The 12,518-nt window shown below is 44.5% G+C and overlaps 1 protein-coding gene across 5 annotated transcripts in view; it reads left to right on the plus strand.

The window, feature by feature from the left end:
- Positions 1 to 12,518, plus strand: part of LOC106603379 (THO complex subunit 2) — a 67,933-nt gene that overhangs the window by 14,494 nt on the left and 40,921 nt on the right. For all 5 annotated transcript variants that reach the window (XM_014196976.2, XM_014196977.2, XM_045717065.1 and 2 more), the window contains 10 exons: positions 287 to 408; positions 1,008 to 1,141; positions 1,478 to 1,638; positions 2,064 to 2,156; positions 3,947 to 4,102; positions 5,187 to 5,359; positions 5,657 to 5,852; positions 5,999 to 6,040; positions 6,194 to 6,324; positions 10,111 to 10,212. In XM_014196976.2, coding sequence (XP_014052451.1) covers positions 287 to 408; positions 1,008 to 1,141; positions 1,478 to 1,638; positions 2,064 to 2,156; positions 3,947 to 4,102; positions 5,187 to 5,359; positions 5,657 to 5,852; positions 5,999 to 6,040; positions 6,194 to 6,324; positions 10,111 to 10,212 — 1,310 coding nt within the window. The remainder of the gene's footprint in view (positions 1 to 286; positions 409 to 1,007; positions 1,142 to 1,477; positions 1,639 to 2,063; positions 2,157 to 3,946; positions 4,103 to 5,186; positions 5,360 to 5,656; positions 5,853 to 5,998; positions 6,041 to 6,193; positions 6,325 to 10,110; positions 10,213 to 12,518) is intronic.

Genomic DNA, 12,518 nt, shown 5'->3' on the forward strand with positions numbered 1-12,518 from the left:
CCGTCTGGACCTGCGGCCTTGTGAATGTTGACCTGTTTAAAGGTCTTACTCACATTTTGATATCATGTATGGTCAGTACTTGCATCCATAGCTCTTATGAATTTAAGAGTAGTTATATTTCTCCAGCCCCATCCCTCAGCTTTTTACCGAAACGGGCGGGAGAACGCTTTGTTTTTGTTTCAACTGCTGATTGCCGCTTTAAATTTACTATCATTCATAACCATATAAGATATATTTACCAGTCTTTATATGACACTTGTTTGTTTTCCTCCTGCCCTCTCTTCAGTTATTTGTGCCAGATGCCATCCTGAAGGAGAGACTTGACCCAGAGACCCTGGAGTCCCTAGGACTCATAAAGCAAGCCCATCAGTTCAACCAGAAAATCGTCAAAATCAAGACCAAGCTATTGTAAGTGGAGCAGTGACTTACTTTCATATGTAAAAAACAAACATTTGGTAATGTTCGGTGTCAAAAGGTCAACAGCGTAGTAAATTGGTCTGTCCAAGTAGCCAAATTAAAAACAGTGTTAAAGGTTAAAACCCACATAGTCACCCTCCAGCACTGGGGTTAGCTGCTGTTATCCACAGGACAGGTCAGGGCACATCTGTTACTCAGCTGGGCTGACTGTGGTGGAGAGGCTGTTAACCCAAGGTTACATCTCCATCCCTGTTTTATCCATCTCACTGCCTGTGGCTGTAGTGTTTAATACGTGACTATTTACACTATAGGATGAGAGCTTTGCCATAAATGCCAAATGTAATTTATGTCAGCACAGAATGTAGATAAATTGCATTACTTTAGTTGTTAATATTCTCTCAGGCTGTTGTTCAGACACTACTTTGTTGCAATACATGGTAATTCAGTCCGTATATGGTTCTATTACCCTGTAATACACTAGACACAATAAATAATCATTTCAATCGCATTCATACGTGGGCCTAACATTTTCTCTCATGGTTGTGCAGTGTGTGGCCTCCTATATATTATTTTCAACTCTGTCCCCTTAGTTACAAGCAGCAGAAGTTCAACTTGCTCAGGGAAGAGAATGAGGGCTATGCCAAGCTGATCACTGAGCTGGGCCAAGACCTCTCAGGCAACATCACCAGCCACGTCGTCCTAGAGAGCATCAAGTCCCTGATAGGTATGAAACCCCTCGTCTTTTTACATTGTCATCACATTCTCTACAGCCAAAACACAACTGCCCCTTGTGGTACTCTTTGTCTTATTGTGTTTTCTGTGACGGGTATGAATCATTTTTGTGACCAGCCCTGAAAGTAATGGAGATTAGAATTTTGGCAGAAGTGTTTTTTACTGTTGAGGATTCAAATGTTACCTGGGACGTGAATATTTGTAGATCTTTTAAAAACAGTACCTGACCACTTAGACTCCCAAATAGGATTTACGTAACACATCTCCATATTTAGTACCCAAGTTATTCGGATGTCATTTGTACACTTACCCCGTCTCCACCCTGCAGGATGCTTCAACCTGGACCCCAACCGCGTTCTGGACATCATCCTGGAGGTGTACGAGTGTCGCTCTGACCAGGATGAGTTCTTCCTGCCCCTCATCAAGTCCTACATGTGTGAACCCCTCACCCTCTGCCACATCCTGGGCTTCAAGTTCAAGTTCAACCAGGTGAGAGAGAGCAGACTCCCCACTGGACATTGACTGTCTGCACTCTGCAGCCTGTCTGAAACCTGCCGCATAGAAACTGTACAAATGGGTATTTGTGAGGAGCTACCTGCACAAGAAGCAGAGAAATCCATAAACAATTTAAATGAAAAGACTTCGAGGTCTTATTGATGAGAACATAAGTCTTACCCAGGTTTGGAATTTTCTACAGCTCTTCTCCCTTGACCTGCAGGAATGAGGAAAAATGGTGCAGTCAGACCAGATGTGAATAGTAATGCTGCCTGGCACTGAAATACACACTTTAGCTCCAAGTTAGGGATCAAAGGACAGCCGAGTGAATTTCTATATTGATTTGTACTAGACCCCCCCCATCCGTTAGCTGTTCCTCAGTACATAATGAGTATTCTCTGACTGTCCCTCTCCTCCAGGAGCCTAATGAAGAGACCCCTACGTCACTCTACCACATTGCTGCCGCCCTCCTCCACCACAACCTCATCGAGCTGGAGGACCTCTATGTGCACGTAAGCATCTCTCAACTCACACTTTGTCTCACATATAAATATCATTTTATATACAGTGCATTCGGAAAGTATTCTGACCCCTTGACTTTTTCCACATTTTATTACGTTACAGCCTTGTTCTAAAATGTATTAAATCGTATTTTCCCCCTCATCATTCTACACTATACATAATACCCCTTAATGGCAAAGCAAAAACAGGTTCTTAGATTTGTTTTTGCAAATTTATAATGAAATTATCAAACTGAAATATCACATTTACATAAGTATTCAGACCCTTTACTCGGTACTTTGTTGAAGCACCTTTGGCAGCTATTACAACCTCAAGTCTTCTTGGGTATGACGCCTCATGCAGATCGTCTCAGGTTGAATGGGGAGCATTGCTGCACAGCTATTTTCAGGTCTCTCCAGAGATGTTTGATCGGGTTCAAGTCTGGGCTCTGGCTGGGCCACTCAAGGTCATTCAAAGACTTGTCCCAAAGCCACTCCTGTGTTGTCTTGGCTGTGTGCTTAGGGTCGTTGTCCTGTTGGAAGGTGAACCTTCACCCCGGTCTGAGGTCCTGGGCACTCTGGAGCAGGTTTTCATCAAGGATCTCTCTGTACTTTGCTCCGTTCATCTTTCCCTCGATCCTGACTAGTCTCTTAGTCCCTGCACTGAAAAACATCCCCACAGCATGATGCTACTACCACCATGCTTCTCCATAGGGATGGTGCCAGGTTTCCCCCAGACGTGACACTTGGCATTCAGGCCAAAGAGTTGAATCTTGGGACCCATGGAGCGGCGCACAATTGGCCCAGCGATGTCCGGGTTAGGGGAGGGTTTGGCCGGCCGGGATGTCCTTGTCCCATCGCGCTCTAGCGACTCCTGTGGCGGGCCGGACGCATGCACGCTGACAAGGTCTCCAGTTGGACGGTGTTTACTCTGACACATTGGTGCGGCTGGCTTCCGAGTTAAGCGAGCAGTGTGTCAAGAAGCAGTGCAGCTTGGCAGGGTCTTGTTTCGGAGGACGCATGGCTCTCGACCTTTGCCTCTCCCGAGTCCGTACGGGAGTCGCAGCTATGGGACAAGACTGTAACTACCAATTGGGGAGATAAAGGGGGTAAATAAATTAATAATTAAACATTTAAGAACGATGAAGGCCACTGTGTTTTTGGGGATGTTAAATGCTGTAGACATTGTTTTGGTACCCTTCCCCAGATCTGTGCCTCGACACAATCCTGTCTCGGAGCTCTACGGACAATTCCTTCGACCTCATGGCTTGGTTTTTACTTTGACATGCACTGTCAAATGGGGGACCTTATATAGACAGGTGTGTGCCTTTCCAAATCATGTCCAATCAATTGAATTTACCACCAGTGGACTCCAATCAAGTAGTAGAAACATGTCAAGGATGATCAATGGAAACATGATGCAACTGAGCTCAATTTCGAGTCTCATAGCAAAGGGTCTGAATACTTATGAAAATAAGGTATTTCTGTTTTTAATTTTTAATACATTTGCAAAAATGTCAAAACTGTTTTTGCTTTGTCATTTTGGGGTATTGTGTGTTGATTGAGACAAATAATGTAATCCATTTTAGAATAAGGCTGTAATTTAACAAAATGTGGAAAATGTCAAGAGGTCTGAATACTCTCCAAATGCACTGTATAAGGTGTAAGACTAACATTGTTTGTCCTCAGTGAATGACCGATTGTGCAGCAGGTGATCCAATAAGAAAATGGAATGGCATTGTACTGTAAGGTGTGACCTGACATATGACTGATCTGTCCTGTCCTCTGTCTTGCCCTCCCAGCTGATGCCACTGGATGCCAGCATTGTAGAGGAGCACAAGAGAGAAATCACAGAGGCCAAGCAGATCGCCCGCAAGCTCACCATGGTGGTGGTGCCCTCCGAGAAGCTGGAGGACAAGGAGAGAGAGAAGGAGAAAGAGGAGGAGAAGAACGACAAGGTAAAGTAATCTCATGACCATCGCTCAACATATAATTCTACCATTGGAAAAACATGTCTGCATGTTTGGGTTCTGCTTCTGTACTAAAGCACTACTTCTACTTCCATCAAGTGTCCTTTGTTTTCCACGATGAATCCCAGTCATTGTAAGGCTGCCTCAGTGTGTAGCTGAAGGCAAAGGGAATGCTTTATTGTTGTGTGTGTGTGTTAACGAGGTGCTAACCAGTGTCTGACTGATGCAGAGCGTGCTGCTGAGGACCACAGACTCCACAGGCGGTGATTGATGGACCAAAGGAGGTCTGTTAGGTAGCGCTGCAGCGGTCAGGCCACAGCCACAGACGTGTTAAACGTGCAGACTCCACACGGCCCCCTTCTCCACCCCCTATCACCATCCCGCGCGCTAACACTAACGAATAGCAACACTGAAGGCTTTTGTGGGCCATGTTTCTAAAATAACTCCAGCCCAAGCTCCGGATTGTCAGATTGCATCTCAGTCAACTGGGTGCCCACGTCATGCTAATGCTAAATTGTGTGAATATCTGCTTCAACGATAGCGTTTGCTGTGGCTTAAAAAAAAAACATTTCAAAATGAACCCCACAGTGTGAGATGAGGGCACATTTTGAGAATAGCCTGGTCGCAAAAAGAAGACCGTGACATTGACGGTGCCGAATATCCGCTCGTCCTCTAGCTAGCTCTTTCATCCCACGGTCACAGCCTCTCCCTGACAGCACTGCCTTGTTACTATGCTGTGTCACAGTTGGTTGTGTCAGTCACACACAAATGAAGTGCAGCGTCAGATAGGATGAGGGATTTCTACACTTCCTTGTTCCCATCCATTGCTGCTGGAGTAAATGACGTCTCGGGATTTACTGACTAGGCTTTGTGTTTGCAAATCCTCCGTAACCTCTTTTAATGGGCCTGCTTTGTACTGTGTGAGATCCCTCAGCTAGTTTATTACTGACAGTCATAAACTAAGGACTTAGGAAGAGCTGCTCTCTAACTACTGCTTCTGTTGCTCCAATTGCCCTGAGCTTCACTCAAACACACGCACATTCACACTCCGTATCTCCCCTTCTCCGCTCAGCCTCCTGATAACCAGAAGCTGGGCCTGCTGGAAGCGCTGCTGAGGATCGGAGACTGGCACCATGCCCAGAGCATTATGGACCAGATGCCTGCCTTCTACGCCACCTCTCACAAGGCCATCGCCCTGGCACTGTGCCAGCTGCTGCACCTGACTGTGGAGCCGCTGTACCGCAGGTGCCTGCAAGCTCCCACAGATTCACTTAGTGCTCTTCACACACTGGTGGAACAAAGAGATGCACACATATGCACCTAAATACACTGCAACACGACATGCCAGAGTGTACATACCCAGCCAGCCAGACTATAACCTTCTCTGATGCCAGCCTTTCATTCACTTGTAGGGACACACACGGAAAACACACAGACATAATGACAACCACAAACAGAACCACTTCCTGTTCACACTAGAGCAGTGGAGGCTGTATGTTGATGTGTTTAGTATGCCCTGTCTCACCTGTGTTTCCCTTGCAGAGCCGGGGTCCCCAAAGGGGCCAAAGGCTGTGTGATGAGGCCCCTGAGGAACAAGCGGGCCCCCAGGCCTGCCGAGAGCTTTGAGGACTTACGCAGGGACGTGTTCAGCATGCTGTGCTACCTGGGGCCTCACCTCTCCCACGACCCCATCCTCTTTGCCAAGATAGTACGACTGGGCAAGGGCTTCATGAAAGAGGTACAGGCCCCACCATCAGTTTGCCATTTGATGATTGATGATGAGTAATGCTTTAATTGATCCCCAAAGGAACATTCATTGGCATAACCTCTCGTACTCTGGCTTCATCTCATTAATTGTCCTCTTGTTCTCTTTTGTTCCTACAGTACCAAAATGAGGCTAGAAATGACCACATCAAGGACAAAATGGTGAGTTATCAAAGTAAATGAGACCGAGAACTGATTTGAAACAGCCTTGTTGTGCTAATCAGTAAGAGGAATGCACAGAGAATAAATATAATATAAGCATCCACACACTGTGGTCTGTGCTCTGGTAGTTGATGTGCTACTGTTCCATCCTAGGACACGTTGCTGAGTTGTTTCCTGAGCATTGCAGACCAGGTGCTGCTGCCCTCGCTCTCTCTAATGGAGTGTAACGCCTGTATGTCAGAAGAACTCTGGGGCCTCTTCAAATTGTTCCCTTACCAGCACAGGTGAGACGTATATAAACTCAGCAAAAAAAAGAAATGTCCTCTCACTGTCAACTGCGTTTATTTTCAGCAAACTTAACATGTGTAAATATTTGTATGAACAAAACAAGATTCAACAACTGAGACACAAACTGAACAAGTTCCACAGACATGTGACTAACAGAAATTGAATAATGTGTCCCTGAACAAAGGGGGGGGGGGGGGGGTCAAAAGTAACAGTCGGTATCTGGCATGGCCACCAGCTGCATTAAGTACCGCAGTGCATCTCCTCATGGACTGCACCAGATTAGCCAGTTCTTGCTGTGAGACGTTACCCCAATCTTCCACCAAGGAACCTGCAAGTTCCCAGACATTTCTGGGGGGAATGGCCCTAGCCCTCACCCTCCGATCCAACAGGTCCCAGACGTACACAATAAGATTGAGATCCGGGCTCTTCGCTGGCCATGGCAGAACACTGGCATTCCTGACTTGCAGGAAATCACGCACAGAACGAGCAGTATGGCTGGTGGCATTGTCATGCTGGAGGGTCATGTCAGGATGAGCCTGCAGGAAGGTTACCACATGAGGGAGGAGGATGTCTTCCCTGTAACGCACAGCGTTGAGAATGCCTGCAATGACAACAAGCTCAGTCCGATGAGGCTGTGACACACCGCCCCAGACCATGACGGACCCTCCACCTCCAAATCGATCCGGCTCCAGAGTACAGGCCTCGGTGTAACGCTCATTCCTTCAATGATAAACGCGAATCCGACCATCACCCCTGGTGTGACAAAACCGTGACTCGTCAGTGAAGAGCACTTTTTGCCAGTCCTGTCTGGTCCAGCGACGGTAGGTTTGTGCCCGTAGGCGACGTTGTTGTCGGTGATGTCTGGTGAAGACCTGCCTTACAACAGGCCTACAAGCTCTCAGTCCAGCCTCTCTCAGCCTATTGCGGACAGTCTGAGCACTGATGGAGGGATTGTGCGTTCCTGGTGTAACTCGGGCAGTTGTTGTTGCCATCCTTTACCTGTCCCACAGGTGTGATGTTCAGATGTACCGATCCTGTGTAGGTGGTGTTACACATGGTCTGCCACTGCGAGGACGATCAGCTCTCTGTTCTGTCTCTCTGCAGCACTGTCTTAGGCGTCTCACAGTACGGACATTGCAATTTATTGCCCTGGCCACATCTGCAGTCCTCATTCCTCCTTGCGGCATGCCTAAGGCACATTCACGCGGATGAGCAGGGACCCTGGGCATCTTTCCTTTGGTGTTTTTCAGAGTCCGTAGAAAGGCCTCTTTAGTGTCCTAAGTTTTCATAACTGTGACCTTAATTGCCTAACGTCTGTAAGCTGTTAGTGTCTTAATGACCGTTCCACAGGTGCATGTTCATTGTTTATGGGTCATTGAACAAGCATGGGAAACAGTGTTTAAACCCTTTACAATGAAGATCTGTGAAGTTATTTGGATTTTTACAAACAAGACAGGGTCCTGAAAAAGGGACATTTCTTTTTTTTGCTGAGTTTCTATATAGTACCAGTCAAAGGTTTGGGGACACCTACTAATTCAAGGGTTTTTCTTTATTTTACAATTTTTTACATTGTAGAATTATAGTGAAAACTATGAAATAACACATCGAATCATGTAGTAACCAAAAAAGTGTTAAGTAAATCAAAATATATTTGAGATTCTTCAATGTAGCTACCCTTTGCCTTGATGACAGCTTTGCACACTCTTGGCATTCTCTCAACCAGGTTCACCTGAAATGCTTTTCCAACAGTCTTGAAGGAGTTCCCACGTATGCTGAGCACTTGTTGGCTGCTTTTCCTTCTGCGGTCCAACTCATCCCAAACCATCTCAATTGGATTGTGGTCAGGTGATTGGAGGCCAGGTCATCTGTTGCAGCAGTCTGTCACTCTCCTTCTTGGTCAAATATCCCTTACACAGCCTGGAGGTGTGTTTTGGCTCATTGTTCTGTTGATAAACAAATGATAGCCCCACTAAGCGCAAACCAGATGGGATGGCGTATTGCTGCAGAATGCTGTGGTAGCCATGCTGGTTAAGTGTGCCTTGAATTTTAAATCAGTGTCACCAGCAAAGCACCGTCACACCTCCTCCTCCGTGCTTCATGGTGGGAACCACACATGTGGAGATCATCCGTTCACCTACTCTGCATCTCACAAAGGCATGGCGGTTGGAACCAAAAATCTCAAATTTGGACTCGTCAGACCAAAGGACAGATTTCCACCGGTCGAATGTCCATTGCTCATGTTCCTTGGCCCAAAGCAAGTCTCTTCTTCTTATTGGTGTCCTTTAGTAGTGGTTTCTTTGCAGCAATTTGACCATGAAGGCCTGATTCACACAGTCTCCTCTGAACAGTTGGTGTTGATGTGTCTGTTACTTGAACTCTGTGAAGCATTTATTTGGGCTGCAGTTTTTGAGGCTGGTAACTCTAATGAACTTATCCTCTGCAGCAGAGGTAACTCTGGGTCTTCCTTTCCTGTGGTGGTCCTCATGAGAGCCAGTTTCATCATAGCGCTTGATGGTTTTTGCGAATTCACTTGAAGAAACTTTAAAAGTTCTTGAAATGTTCGTTATTGACTGACCTTCATGTCTTGAAGAAATGATGGGCTGTCGTTTCTCTTTGCTTATTTGAGCTGTTCTTGCCATAATATAGACTTGGTGTTTTATCAAATAGGGGTATCTTCTGTATACCACCCCTACATTGTCATAACACAAGTCATTGGCTCAAACACATTAAGAAGGAAATTCCACAAATGATCGTACCCCTTTTACTTTTTTTCGCCTAACACATTAGATCTGTTAAAACATAATACAAAACTCAATTTTGTATTTATTTCTTTCATCTTTGAAATGCAAGAGAAAGGCCATAATGTATTGTTGCAGTTTTGGGGCAATTTAGATTTTGGCTACTAGATGGCAGCAGTGTATGTGCAAAGTTTTAGACTGATCCAATGAACCATTGCATTGCTGTTCAAAATGTTGTATCAGGTCTGCCCAAATGTGCCTAATTGGTTTATTGATTCATTTTCAAGTACATAACTGTGCACTCTCAAAAATAGCATGGTATTCTTTCACTGTAATATCTACTGTAAATTGGACAGTGCCATTATATTAACAAGAATTTAAGCTTTCTGCCCATACAAGACATGTCTATGTCCTGGGAAATGTTCTTGTTACTTACAACATCATGCTATTCACATTATCACACGTTAGCTCAACCGCCCCGTGGGGGGGGGACCGATCCCGTAGAGGTTAATTGAAATTCATTCCAGGTGACTACCTCATGAAGCTGGTTGAGGGAATGCCAAGCGTGTGCAAAGCTGTCATCGAGGCAAAGGGTAGCTACTTCGAAGGATCTCAAATATAAAATTGATTTGTTTAACACTTTTTTGGTTACTGCATGATTCCGTATGTGTTATTTCAGTTTTGATGTCTTCTATTATTCTACGATGTAAAAAATAAAGAAAACCCCTTGAACGAGTAGGTGTGTCCAAACTTTTGACTGGTACTCTATGTACACACACACACACACACACACACACACACAATCATAGCGGTGGCACTTTTTACTTTTAGCTGACATGTTTGGCCAGCTGTTTTGAATCCATCATATGGAGAAAGCAAAGCACACACCGAGACAGGAGTATGTGGGTTTATACGAATTGTTCTATTCTCCTCCCTGTTGTGTTCTGGTACTGAAAGGTCCTTGTCCCAGGCTGGTCCTGGTGTGTGTACTATTAGATACGTCAGTGTTAACACACCCACCTGTGTTCTACCTGTGGTCCCCAGGTACCGGCTATACGGGCAGTGGAAGAACGAGACATACACCAGCCACCCACTGCTGGTCAAGGTCAAAGCTCAGACTGTGGACAGAGCCAAATACATCATGAAGTAAGTCACGTTGCTATGTCTGCCTACCTACCTACCGACCGCCATACCAGTTAGATATAGTGCCTGTTGTTTTATCCAATGTGTGGTTGTGGCACTTAGAAGTCATGTTTCTGCACCCACTACTTGTACGTTCCTTTTTTTTTTTTTTACTTTTCAGACATCCGTTGTCTGTACCTTGTTGTTTTTGTGCTGTCTGTGCCCAATAAGGTTTTTGTACCATGTTTTGTGCTGCTGCCATCTTGTGTTGCTACCATGTTGTTGTCATGTCAAATCAAATGTTATTGGTCACATACACGTGTGGTGTGTAAAAAAAAAAAAATGTGTGTCTGCCATGCCTGCCATGCTGTGTTGCTGCCATGCTGCCATGCTGTGTTATCTTAGGTTATTTTTACACTTTTTATTTCACCTTTATTTAACCAGGTAGGCCAGTTGAGAACAAGTTCTCATTTACAACTGCGACCTGGTCAAGATAAAGCAAAGCAGTGCGACAAAAAACATCATCACAGAGTTACACATGGGATAAACAAAAGTACAGTCAATAACACAATAGAAAAATCTATATACACTGTGTGCAAATGGAGTAAGGAGGTAAGGCAATAAATAGGCCAAATGTAGCAAAGTAATTACAATTTAGCAAATTAACACTGGAGTGATAGATGTGCAAGAAAAAATACTGCTGTGCAAAAGAGCAAAAAAAGTACATTAAAAACAGTAGGGGGATAAGGTAGGTAGTTGGATGGACTATTTACAGATGGGCTGTGTACAGCTGCAGCGATCAGTAAGCTGCTCAGATAGCTGATGCTTAAAGTTAGTGTGGCAGGTATATTTCCAACTTCAGCTAATTTTGCAATTAGTTCCAGTCATTGGCAGCAGAGAACTGGAAGGAATGGCGGCTAAAAGAGGTGTTGGCTTTGGGGATGCCCAGTGAGATATATCTGCTGGAGCGCGTGCTACGGGTGGGTGTTATTGTGACCAGTGAGCTGAGATAAGGCGGAGCTTTACTTAGCAAAGCCTTATAGATGACCTGAAGCCAGCGGGTCTGGGGACGAATATGTAGCGAGGGCCAGCCGACGAGAGCATACAGGTCACAGTGGTGGGTGGTATATGGGGCTTTGGTGACAAAACGGATGGCACTGTCATAGACTGCATCCAGTTTGCTGAGTAGAGTGTTGGAGGCTATTTTGTAAGGTGCCTCTTTATGTAGTGTTGTCTCTCTTGTCGTGATGTGTGTTTAGTCCTATATTTTTTTTTTAATCCCCGTCCCCGCAGCAGGTAGGCCATCATTGTAAATAAGAATTTGTTCTTAACTGACTTGCCTGGTTAAATAATAAATAAAATCGAACCGAAATCAGGTGTCCAACCCGTGCCCCTTGAGTATAATGTAGCATCATCTCTAGGAAACCCCTCAAAACAAGTCAGTGTTTCTCACAAATGTCTCTAGGAGATAAAGTCTGTTACTTTGTCCATTTTGATTTTTCAGTGGTTGCTATTGGAAACTTCTCAAAAAAAAGCTATGTGTGTGTCAGGGTTCGTACGGTCATGAAAATCCGGGAATTTTACAATTGTGTTTTCCAGGCCTGGAAAAGTTTTGGAAAATGGTAAAAAAAAACAAAAGTCATGGAAATTAATAAAAATACATTTAAAAAAACAAACATCTCAGCCAGGATCGTAAAATGACACTTTAGAGTGTCTGTGTCCGAGTGGGCCATTGCTCAAGGAGAGGCAATAAAATACGATAGAAAACAGACTAACTAGGTAGCCAATTCAAAACTTGTTTTGTAGATACTTCAATTTATTCTGGGCATCCAATGTATGGAACATTGCAACTCAATAGATGCTAGTCAGCCTGCAAAGTAAACACTTATAAGATAAATGACTATACAAGAAAATATATATTTTCTGAAGAAAATGTTTGGGCTTGCTTCAGCTGAATAAAAAATATTTGGAGCCTACCATAGCCATTTGATCTTTGATATATTGAATGAGATAATTATTTTATAAACACTTAAAAAGTCTTTGGATGTAATGTCGCAATGTTTTACATCAAGTGTGGTCAACCATCCTCCAGGAGAGCTACTGGGTTTTATTCCCTCTCTAACAAACCACATTTTAGAAATGAGCTGCTCAACCAGACCTTGATAAATGAACTCTGATGTGTTTGAGCAGGGCTGGATCAAAAGCCTGCCCATCCAGTAGCTCTCCAGACTGAGCCACTGAGGGTTGACCACATGTGTTTTATACAGTTGTCTAACAGGTGTTCTATTTGGTGCGAGCTTTAAGTGCCTTGCCCAACGATATGAGATGGT

The sequence above is a fragment of the Salmo salar genome, chromosome ssa04 (assembly GCF_905237065.1).
Source record: "Salmo salar chromosome ssa04, Ssal_v3.1, whole genome shotgun sequence".
NCBI lineage: Eukaryota > Metazoa > Chordata > Actinopteri > Salmoniformes > Salmonidae > Salmo > Salmo salar.